The sequence below is a fragment of the Pantherophis guttatus genome, chromosome 6 (genome assembly GCF_059756535.1).
Source record: "Pantherophis guttatus breed Tessera chromosome 6, ASM5975653v1, whole genome shotgun sequence".
In the NCBI taxonomy this organism is placed as follows: domain Eukaryota; kingdom Metazoa; phylum Chordata; class Lepidosauria; order Squamata; family Colubridae; genus Pantherophis; species Pantherophis guttatus.
In genome coordinates this window covers 30,862,899-30,874,974 of record NC_142068.1, presented here as the reverse complement: position 1 = coordinate 30,874,974, position 12,076 = coordinate 30,862,899, and the positions used below count along the sequence as shown (strand labels likewise).

General features: G+C 37.7%; 1 protein-coding gene across 1 annotated transcript in view; it reads right to left on the bottom strand.

Moving 5' to 3' along the window:
- The window catches only part of SLC9A9 (solute carrier family 9 member A9), a 232,268-nt gene that overhangs the window by 5,397 nt on the left and 214,795 nt on the right, over positions 1 to 12,076 (bottom strand). The window contains exon 16 of the mRNA XM_034439299.3: positions 1,088 to 1,193. Coding sequence (XP_034295190.1) covers positions 1,088 to 1,193 — 106 coding nt within the window. The remainder of the gene's footprint in view (positions 1 to 1,087; positions 1,194 to 12,076) is intronic.

Genomic DNA, 12,076 nt, shown 5'->3' with positions numbered 1-12,076 from the left:
ATCCAGGAACTCTATATACATACTGGTAAAAAAAATACACTTCTCACTTAAATATATATTACATTCTGAGTACAAGATATAATATTATGGCTAATTCAAACTAGTAAGAGTGTGAGGTTGTTGGGGCTGTCCTGATTGCTGTAGCGGGAGAAAGAAGATTCCATAAATTAGGAATACCCTACTTCACTGGGAAGCCCTCCCCAGCTGATGACCTGCAAGATTGCCTAGGTTGGGCAAGGATGGTTTCTACTTTACAAAAACTTACTCCACAAATCAGATATGGTTTAAGGCTTGGCAGGTAAAGACTCATACTAAATTCTTCTGCCAACCTTGATTTTCAAAAGAATTTTAACCCATGTTTAAAAACAGCTCTAAAAGCAGCTGATGGGAACAAGATGGTGCTGGTTGCAAGCTTTTCTACTACACTGAACATTCATCTCCATGGGTGTCAACTGTTTTTCACATTATTTTTAAAATGGTATGCTACTGAAAAAGCCTAGAGTTCAAACCAGTATTTTAAAAGTTATCATAGCTTGATAACTTGAACTTGACCTGAAGGAGACTTTAATCATAAAATAATTAAATAGAGTTAGTTTATATGTGTCATAACATATTTCCATTCTGAATGTCCCTTTAATTCAGTTTGAAAATATCAGTTTTGTCATGCAAGATGACCAGAAGATCCAGAATCAGAACTAAATTTTTTAGTCTAGAGCAGTGGTCCCCAACCTTTTTATTGCCGCGGCCCGCTGAGCGCGCGCAGGGGTGGGGGCACGGCCCAGGAGCTTTTGCTCACGGCCCATTGCGCACGGCCCAGGAGCTTTTGCGCACAGCCCAGGAGCCTTTGCGCTGCAGCGTTCATGTCCCCCGGCCGCTGCGCGGTCCGGTGCCAGGTACTCCACGGCCCGGCACCGGTCTGCGGACCGGGGGTTGGGGACCACTGGTCTAGAGGATGACAGAGGAAAGATCCCATGTTATATTAATTGGATGACAAAACTCCAGGTGTCAACATCACATATAGTGAAAGCTATATAATACATCCTGCCAAAGATATTGAAAAATTGTGCACGTGAAATTGTATACTTACCTCATAGGCTCGAGGGCTAGTCAGCAACCTGGCTACAGGATTACACCATTCTGGTAAAGTGGTAGTAAGTGGTGGGCCAGCATGGGTGAGGATCGGCTTTAAATATCTGTGAAATCTGTTAAGGTCTATTTCCATACATATGTACAGCTGATTCTATTTAGGCCATGTAATCATAGCAATGCATAAATATATAATAATAATGTAATGTATAAAACATCAGACATGGAGAGTTATCATTAACATAAAAAAAAGGGAAATAGTATATTGTGGTCTAATTTTATAGACTATGCTAGATATGTTTTTTTGCCTTTGCTGGAGGGTTTATTTCAGCTGTACTTTGATTTATTTATAAGCTATACAAATCAATCAAATAAAACAAATTTCTAAAAATGTCTATTGTGAACTTAGAATGATGGAAAAATAGAGTACTTCTGTGAACCAATATCTTCAATGTTCATCGTCATTGTAACAGAAGAATAGCATAAAACATCTAGAATTCTCCTTCTCCTTCTCCTTCTCCTTCTCCTTCTTCTTCTTCTTCTTCTTCTTCTTCTTCTTCTTCTTCTTCTTCTTCTTCTTCTTCTTCTTCTTCTTCTCCTTCTCCTTCTCCTTCTCCTTCTCCTTCTCCTTCTCCTTCTCCTTCTCCTTCTCCTTCTCCTTCTCCTTCTTCTTCTTCTCCTTCTCCTTCTTCTTCTTCTTCTTCTTCTTCTTCTTCTTCCTCCTCCTCCTCCTCCTCCTCCTCCTCCTCCTCCTCCTTCTCCTAGTGAGTAGTGACTAAGGTGATAGTCGCCAATATTATTCCACATGAGTAGTGGATTCATTAACAATACCAGCAAGTATCCTATGTGTAACATTCTCAGATTTTCTATCATTGAATATTCATTTTCTTTGCTTCCATTTCTTCTTTTCCTCCTTTTCTGATTGTGGAGCAGTACTAAATTGATGATGATGGTGATGATGATGAAGTATTCTCCTAATAGGATTGCTAATAAAATGAAAGCTCTGTAGTTCCTGGCTGTTTCTATAAATTGGATAATTGGATTATTCAATCAGTAATTAACTGTACTTCCCTGGAGTCTTGGGCAGAATTTTTTCAATCTCTGTATATGAGACTTTAGCAGAAATATTGAGTGTTGATCTAGGAGATAACAGGAGAAGATTTTTCTTCCGTTATTATGGCATATGTATTAGTCCAAATACACCAATACCTGGTGCAGGAATTGTTCAATAAGTAAGATAAGATGAAAATTATTGCTTGGTATTTTATTTATGTATTTGTTACTTTTATTTGTAGCCCATCTCACCTTGCATGGTGTAAAATTTAAGCTATTGCTTCTTGGTCTAACTCTAATATGCCACCATTAACAAGTCTCAAGCAACACTGGGAATTTATGAAGTCCAAAACTCTGAGCAGAAATGTTATTAGAAAATAGGTGCAATCCAGTCAGGTTATATACTATATAGAACAAAGTAGTTGGGTGTATTATTTTCATCGATGATGCCTTCAAATGATATACCATAGAAACCTGCATGCTAGTCCTGAACACCACTGAAGATGCAGTTTTTCTGAACCATTTTGCATAAAATGAGCAAATAGCTTGTAATAGTCTTCTTGAATCTTCTTCCTATTCAGCAAATCAATATTCCTTTTTTCTTGTCATAAGGCACATGTATTTCATAAAATCTTAAGCACTTTATAGCTGTGATGGAGCATGAGTGTTAATTCATTTTTTATGGAATTCAACACATTTATTTTATACTTCATACTTCAATGCTTCTCTATGTGAAATTATGTAAATATGAGAGAAACAGGCTTAGACTTTTGTTTTGCACCTGACTTTCTAATCTTTTCATCCAAAATGATTGATCTGTATAAAAGAAAATCTGCTCAACTTCAGCAATTATATCAATCTCTTATCTATCAAAGAAAATTCTTGCTAAGATTACTTATAATGGGTGTAATCTCTGCTGCCTTTCCATGATACCATTTTACTTATACCTGGGAAGCTAGTTGTGAATTACTTGCTTATTCCATTAAAAATATTGTTGAAAAAAATATTTCAATAACATGTTGATAACATAACCTGTTATCAACATAACATGATAACATATTTATGAATAACAATGGGTCATTTAACTTACAGAATTTCACCTTTAATTTCCTGGGCATGATACAGGGATGGGTTCTACTTACCTTTACTACTGGTTCGCATCGTGCCCACACGCATGCACAGATCAACTTTGATGACGTCCGGGTCAGTGGGCGGAGCCTCCCACCGGTTTTACTACTGTTTCTTGCGAACCGGTCTGAACCTGGGGCAACCCACCACTGGCATGATCCCAAAGGAACTATTGGGCTTTTTAAAAAGCACTGTATCTTCTATCCTTTAGCTTGAAAAAGGCTATGATAAAATGTTTGAAATGAAAACATAAATTATAGTTCTGCATTTTACTTGGAAGTGTTGTATATCACAATCAGGCATCATTTACAAATACTTTTATATTGTTTTTAATGATTTTGTAGTTAATGCCTTACATATTGTTGACTCTGATGATGAATTAAAAAGAAAAGATACCACAGTGGGTGATTATAAAAGCTATTTATGTTTCTAATTTGACTTCTTTTGTTTTTGTCTTTCAGTGCACTACATTAAAATCTGTACTAATAGTGCCACTGGCCCCAAAGCTCAACATTTATGGAGAATATAATAAAATTACGTCCAATTTAAAAGAAGAAATAGTCCTTGTCCTTGCATTAACTGATAATTGAGCATTAAGTGACTCCAGATACCCATTAAAATACAAAAATCAACCCATGATTCATATGAATCAATCAAGTTACTGAATAGTGTATAAGAAAAGCTGTATTCCACACTTATTAAAGACATATTTATCAGGCCATAAGTGACCTATATATATATTCACACATTCTGACCTACTAGGATTTTGTAGCATGCCTCAAAAGTAAAACTTTTGCCTTTTCAAGGATGTGATGGACAATTACATATGAATTTTTCTCAATGTACTGTACAGTATGGGATCGTGAATAAGAGCAAACCTGGAATCTCTACATTATAATGTATTTAACTTTAGCTAAAGAGAACTGCCATAATGTGTACAATGGAAACTTTCAAATGGTTTGGGAGTTCAAGACAAGTGGTCCATAATGAAATTTTAGGATAATAAAGAGTCTATCGTTGTAAACTTATAAAATGAAGATCAGATGACTGAACAGAGATTAATAAGACTCTGACCAATAGTGCTTTATTATCACAATATATCATTGGTTTTAATGATGATGATGACTCTGAAGAAAAACATGTTACAAAATAATGGGTTATGCATGTATTTATGGTACAATAACATTTTCTCAAATAAACTGTTAAAATCTTTATTTTTAATATATTAATGTTGACAGTGAACAAAATAATTTTGAGAATCTCTCAAAAAGGATTAGAAAAAAACACCGGTTTCTTTTCGAACAACTCAGCTTGAAACATTACTGAATTAGCAAAATAATAGCCTCTGGTTCCAATTTAGCAGACTCAAATTAGTCAATGTGATCCATTGTCTTTCCTTACTATCAATTCTTATTTTTTAAAGAAAGAACAAGTATCTAGCAGCATTAGTCAACTGCAACAGGAATAGTAAACTGCTAGCTAACTTTGCTCTCCAAATCAGTAATTTTAAGTAGAAAGCTATTTCTTACTTTTGAACCAATTTTCACAGTTCCATTGAAAAACAGAACCTCCAAGCTATTCTTTCTCTTTTTCTTAGGTCACATAAGTATACTTCCTAATGGCCTTTCATCTCTAAACAGTTGCTGTGTGCTTCTAAGCACTAAAAGGAAAAGAAATCCTCTCAGCCGTCAAAAAGTAGAAGTTGCCAGGGAGAGTGAGAAGGAATGAATATCTAGAAAATTTCCACGGGCAGCATTATATCTAATGTCAAGGGATCAATGCATATACCAGGTGGGATAGTGGGGTTTTGTTTTTTGGTCAAGGGCACTGATCTGGACCCCAGCTGACTGCATAAGCGAGACAATATTGGGGATTGGGATATACTAGAAAACTGGCAGAAGGTAGCTTTTGTGGCTGAGGCATCTGAATGAGACTGAATGTGGGGCTCTTAGTATCCTTCCCTTTCATAAGGAAAAGAACTACATGGACTACATGCCACTTAAAGGCAGCCATGGAAGAACCATTTCAAGGAAGAGGTAGGATCAAAAGAGTAGACTTGGCGATCTGAAGATGTCCAATCCCTATTCTAGCCAAAAGTATATGACTATATGACTTCTAATGTTTGCATCATACTGCTTTTTACTCAAGTATAAACATCCACAGCCTGACTATACATGTTTCAAAAATGTATATGTGGGAGACTGGGATGTTTAATTTTTCTTCCAGAATAAGAACACAGGAGCAAGAGATTGGCCTTTCCTTTTTAACATTCAAATTAGTATAAAGTGTTTTGTTATCATATGCATTTTATGTTATAGTAATACTATTATGTTATATATACTATACTATATATATATATGTGTGTGTGTATATATATATATATGCAAAAAATTACAATCTTGGCTGTTTTCCCACGTCATGTTAAATAGGTTAGTTAAAATGTTTAAAATTCTGGTTAAAACCCTAGCTTAAAATCTTCCAAAAATCCTTACAGAGCACTCTGCAAGGTCCTTTAAAACCTTAGCTAAAATCCTACCAGTACCTTAAAAGTTTTTCTTTATAGCAACGTTTTGACAGGCTCACAACCCTGTTATCTTCAGGCTCTTATTTAGTTTAGAAGCTATGGGTGTGTTGTGAGGTCGGAGCTGTCGTTTTTCTATATTCGCTGCTGCTGACGTATGCTGGTTAGCCTGTAACTCTGTGTCCTGATTGGAAGGCAGCAGTTTTTCTTCCTGCTTCCTCATCCTGGCTGTTTGGCTACATGTTACAGGCCTAGCTTTCTCAGGTTCTCTATTATTATCTGTCTGCTGTAGAGAGGAAAGGATTCTGGTAGGCATCCCAGCACCCTTGATTGTTAGTTGAGATCTCAGCCTGTCTTCTGATGTTAACACTTGAGTTTCTCTCAGTGCAGGTTCCCAAATACTTGATAACCTAGAGGCGTCGTCCTGTCTGTTATGAACAGATTGGCAAAAACTGGGGAGAACGGTGATCTAGTAAATAGTAAACCCCCAAAAAGTAATCTGCCCAGAGAAGAATATAGAGCATTGCAGGAACTAAGAAAGGATGACAGCATAATCAGACTGCCCGCAGACAAAGGTAATGCCACGGTGATAATGAATATGGTGGATTACGACAAAAAGTTACTCGAGCTCCTCCAAGATGTTACATATAAACCCTTAAGTACTGACCCAACCACATATTTAGAAAAAACTACCAAAACCAAGATAAAGGCCAGTCCCATAGATAAAGAAGTCCAACAAACAATCATCCCTAGAGAGAAGTCATCAAAAAGTCCAAAACTATATGGCCTCCCAAAAATACATAAAGAGGGCATACCTCTCAGACCCATAGTTAGCTCTATAGACTCTCCGCTACAAACTTGGCTAAGTATTTAACGAAACAACTACAACCGTTTGTGGAATCGATTACTTCTTCTGTGCAGAACTCATATCATCTCATAGAAATTCTGAGAAACCAATGCATAGAGCAGGGTGACTTACTTGTAAGCTTTGATGTAGTCTCATTATTCACCCAAGTACCCGTTATAGAAGCTCTAGCAACAATCAAAAATAAATACCACCCACCAAACCACATCATAAAATTGGCAGAGCATTGCCTATCTAACATCTATTTCATGTACAAAGGGCAAAGATATAAACAAATGCAAGGGGCACCAATGGGATCACCGCTTTCCCCAGTTATTGCCAATCTGTTCATGGATGGATTAGAAATTAAAGCGCTGGAACAAACTACTTATAAACCAAAATTATGGCTCAGATATGTAGATGATACGTTTGTGATGTGGTCCCATGGAAAAGACAAGCTAGACAATTTTCTAGCACATTTGAATAACATGCATCCGAAGATACAGTTCACTATGGAAATGGAGATTGAAAATCAACTCCCATTCTTAGATGTATTAATATATAAAAGAACTGATGGCACCCTAGGACATAGTGTCTACCAAAAGAAGACACACACAAATAGATACCTAAATGCACATTCACACCATCATCCCTCACAAATAAATTCAGTAGCAAAAACTTTAATCATTAGAACTAAACGTCTAGCAGATGAGGCACATGTACAAACAGAGCTTCAGACTCTCACAGAGGTATTAATAGCAAATGGGTTCCACGAAAATAAAATTAAAAGTATAATTTGACAAGGGACATCAGGACAGAGAGAAACCCAAGAAGAAGAACAAAAGATGGGAAAAGCCATCCTGCCCTGTATAAAAGGAACCACTGATAAAATTAGCAAGATACTACAGAAACAAAAAATAAAAACTGTGTTCCGCACAGATAGAAAAATATCAACGATGTTGAGAAACCCCAAAGATAAAATTGAGCTGGAAAATCAAGGAATATACGAAATATCATGTACCTCCTGTCAGTCATCTTATATTGGACAGACGAATAGACGAATAAGTGTGCGTTTAGAAGAAAATAAAAATGCACTGAAAAAGGAAGAGCAAACTTCTTCTTTGGTACAACACATGAAGGCCACAGGACATAATATAGATTTCAACAAGGCTAGAACAGTGGTAAAAGAGGAACATCTTAATAAGAGAATAATTAGGGAGGCTATCGAAATTGAAAAGAGGCCACACAATATGAATAGACGAGATGACGCCTCTAGGGTTATCAAGTATTTGGAAACCTGCACTGAGGGAAACTCGAATTTTAACATCAGAGGATAGGCAGAGATCCCAACAGGCAACCAGTGGTGTTGTAATGCATACAAGAACCCTTTCCTCTTTGCAGTTGATATCTAGCAATAGGGAGAGAGAGAGAACCAAGCCAGAAGATATGCTAAGATCTCAACAGGCAACCAGTGGTGCTGTGATGCCTACTAGAATTCTTACCTCTTTGCAGTTGACAGTTGGTAATAGGGACCCAGAGTGATCTGTCCCCGTCCACACACACACACAAACACAGCCAGCCGAGGGTTAAGGAAGCACTTGGAACACATCCAGGTCTTTATCTCCAACTTGGCAGCGATATACACACCGTCTGCCAAGTGCTTTTATTTCCACAGAAAACAGAAAGATAATATACTCAGCGTACAAGAGTCCAACAGAATTAATATTCCTCTCAGCAGTTTCGGACGAGGCTTTAGTGACTATCCAAGGTTTATTTTTGTTCGTCACAAGGATCACTGGCCACCACCCTCTATTATATAGTCTCTGGGGTGTGGTCCAGTGACTCAGTTCTAATCCCTAGCACGCCTCCTGAACTGCTGCAATCGTTTATCACGCCTTCGGTAGCGAGCGTCCAGGAATGATGTCTCTCCTTCACTCTCATCCAAGACACCTGTCTCCCTGCTAATCTCCTCTCCCTCGGCCGGCACCTGAGACAGTGCCAGAGGGGAGGGGCTTGGAGAAGGAGGCCTGGCTGACTCCTCTTCCTCATGCTCGGAGCTTTCTTCCTCCGATGGGATAGGCTCAGAGGGCGGGGCCACAACACTGAGAAAACTGGACCGTTAACACACATTCAGGCTGCAGCTACTATAATGAAGCATGACCCACAGCTTCTAAACTGATAATAAAGGCCCGAAGATGACAAGGTAGAGAGCTTGTCGAAACGTTACCTAACCTTAAAGTATTGGTTAGGATTTCAGCCCAGAGTTTTTGAAAGACCTTAAAAAGGTTTTTGTTTGGGAATTTAGAGAATTCTGAGCTGTGATCTTAGCCAGGATTTTAAACATTTTAACTAACAAACTTATAATGACGCACCTCAGAAAACACACACACACACACACACACACACACACACACATTAGAGATCTTTGTGGCTATACACACATACATTTACACACACTTCTATGTACATAGACACACTTCTAAGTATTCTTAATTTGTAGCAATTTTGCATAACTACCTAACATTTTTGTATTTGACATTTTACATACACACAGAGAGAGAATTCATTGATATTTACACATCCACATCTATGTTTATATATTAGTTCCCTGATCCTTTAAAAACAACTGATGCCAAGATTACAATCTATTACTGATAAATAATAAAAAAATAAGTGTAAAATAAGCCAGACCCATCATTTACCATTAAGATGCTGGATAAGGATGCCGACTAAGCTTGTTAACTGAAGTGACAGTTAAACCAGGAGTGATCTGATGAGAAATTAACTAGAATTCCTTATTGATTTGTCCAGAATTTACCACACAAATATAATAGTTTTTCTTGCAAAGCAATTTTGAAACTTTGTTGGCATTGGTGATACCGTTAGGAAGAATGTGACAATTCCCTGAAAGGGCAGCTAATAGGGAAAATAATAAAACTCTCCATCTGTTGCTTCTGAAGTTTTTCTCTTTTCTTTTCTTAGAGGCTAAAGCTGTGCATGAAATATTCCCTAAGTTAGCTGTCCTCAGGGAGAACTATAAATATTATTCATTTTGAAATAAGAGTCAATTGTTAGCCTTGTTGAATTTTGAAAACAGAATAGAAAAAGATTCTCAGGGAGCAAATCATTTTGAGTCTAAAAGTAATGGCCACAACCCAGGCCCGTATTTTGCAGAACATGACATGGGAAACTACTTGTGTACTTGTCAGGGAGACTTGCTTAATGGGATCAATGACTAGAAGCAATTAAATTCAGGAAATCAGCTGCATGTAAATATTATTATTATTATTATTATTATTATTATTATTATTATTATTATTATTATTTAATCTTTAGTGAGATTCACAGCCTTTGAGGCTGGTTAATAGCTCAGCAGCTCGAGTCCTAACCAAGGACCTAGGAACTGTTAAGGTATCGTCGGAGGATGTAAGCTGTTCCGAGTAAGGTGGTTTTTTGTAGTGTCAAAATGTTCAAGTCCGGCAATTTTAGAATTTCTAAATAGCGGGGTAGCCCTTTGGGTATTGCTCCAAGGGCTCCAATTACAATCGGGACAACACACGATTTCTTTTTCCATTATTATTATTATTATTATTATTATTATTATTATTATTATTATTATTATTATTTGGATTTATATGCCACTCTCTCTCCAAAGGACTCAGGGTGGCTCACATCAAATGAAACAATCCCAATAAATACAAATTAAAACATTCTAAAACAGACTAAAAACCAATTTAAAACAGTAGACCCCATCAGTCCTGGCTAGGGCATTTAAACAGCCAGGTCTTAAGCTCACGGCAGAAGATACGAAGGTCGGGGGCTAACTGAAGACCCATGGGAAGTTGATTCCAAAAGGTGCACGCAGCCACAGAGAAAGCTCTCCTCCTGGGGGTCGCCAGCCGACATTGTCTAGCCGACAGCACCCTGAGTAGGCCCTCTCTGTGGGAACACACCGGGCGATGGGAAGTCGATGCTGGTTGCAGGTGGTCCAACAGATATCCTGGGCCTAAGCCATGAAGGGCTTTATAGGTTAACACCAGCACCTTGAATCTCACCCGGAGGGCAACTGGCAACCAATGCAAGTTGCGCAGGAGAGGTGTAACATGGGAGTATCAGGATCCTCCCATTACAACCTGTGCGGCCGCATTCTGCACCAGCTGAAGCCTCCAAGTGGTCTTCAAGGGCAGCACCAGGTAGAGAGCATTGCAGTAGTCAATCCGGGAGGTGACTAACGCATGAGTGATTGTGCATAGGGCATCACGATCCAAGTATGAGCGCAACTGGCGCACCAGGTGAACCTGGGCAAACGCCCCCCCCGGTCACAGCTGTTATATGCTCTTCCAAATCCAGCCGTGAATCCAGAAGGACACCCAAGTTGCGCGCCCAGTCTACAGGGGGCAACACCTCACCGTCTATAGTCAGAGATGGAACCTCTTGTTCGGTCCGTGATGCCGGTATCCACAGCCACTCGGTCTTGGTTGGGTTGAGCCGGAGCAAATATTGTCATTTTACTGAACAATTTAAATCTGAACAGTCATTTCAAGACTAGGTAATATGGGAGCGAAATGGAGACTGTAAAATTCATTTTATGAAAATCAATTTTTTAAAAAAATCACAATTTCTACTCTATAAAGGCCTATTTCATTTTTATATTTTATTTTTTGAAAGAAAATTAACTGCTCAATAAATTGAGTTTTTTGCTGGGTTAACAAAGCTGCAGTTCTGGAATCTGCATTTCTTTGATGACACAAATTTTTTGGCCATAATTAATGCTATGTTTCACATGCAAAAATTCCATATCATATTCCCTACCATATTCACTTTAAAAAAATCAGGTAACAGGATATGCAAAAGATGTCTGGCTGAGTTGCTGTCTATTAAAGTAGATAACTGACTCAATAAAAAAATACAGAGAAGCTTTCTGTATACCACTATAGGGCAATAGCTGCCATGTAGATTAGTTTGTAGGAGTCAAATGTGACTCATTCATATGGCCAACTTCTTTGCATGTTATGAGAATGAAAAAAAATTGCAAGATTTTGACAGAATAATAAACCAACCTCATAAAGTGTTCCTAGATATAACTGAGGAAAAAGCATTGCAATTATATTTTTCCTTTACAACTTTTTTACGATATGATCTATGGAAAACTGCATTGCTTTTTAAAAATGGAGCTCCCTCCATTCATAAAGTGTGTGTTATTTCACATAATTTTATACCAAAAGCTGCCACAACCAGCTTTTATTTTGTGGATAAAGATCTAAAATTGAAAGGTGCATCCTTAATACATTCATTTGGATTAATGGGTTTTACCACAGATAATCATGCTTGAACTGAACAGAACAAAAACTTTATTTTGGTCATTTGTTAAAAAAAAATCTATGAAACAAACAAAGCAAAATTATCCTTCTACATCTATAACTGTTTGCAAACATTTGTGGGCA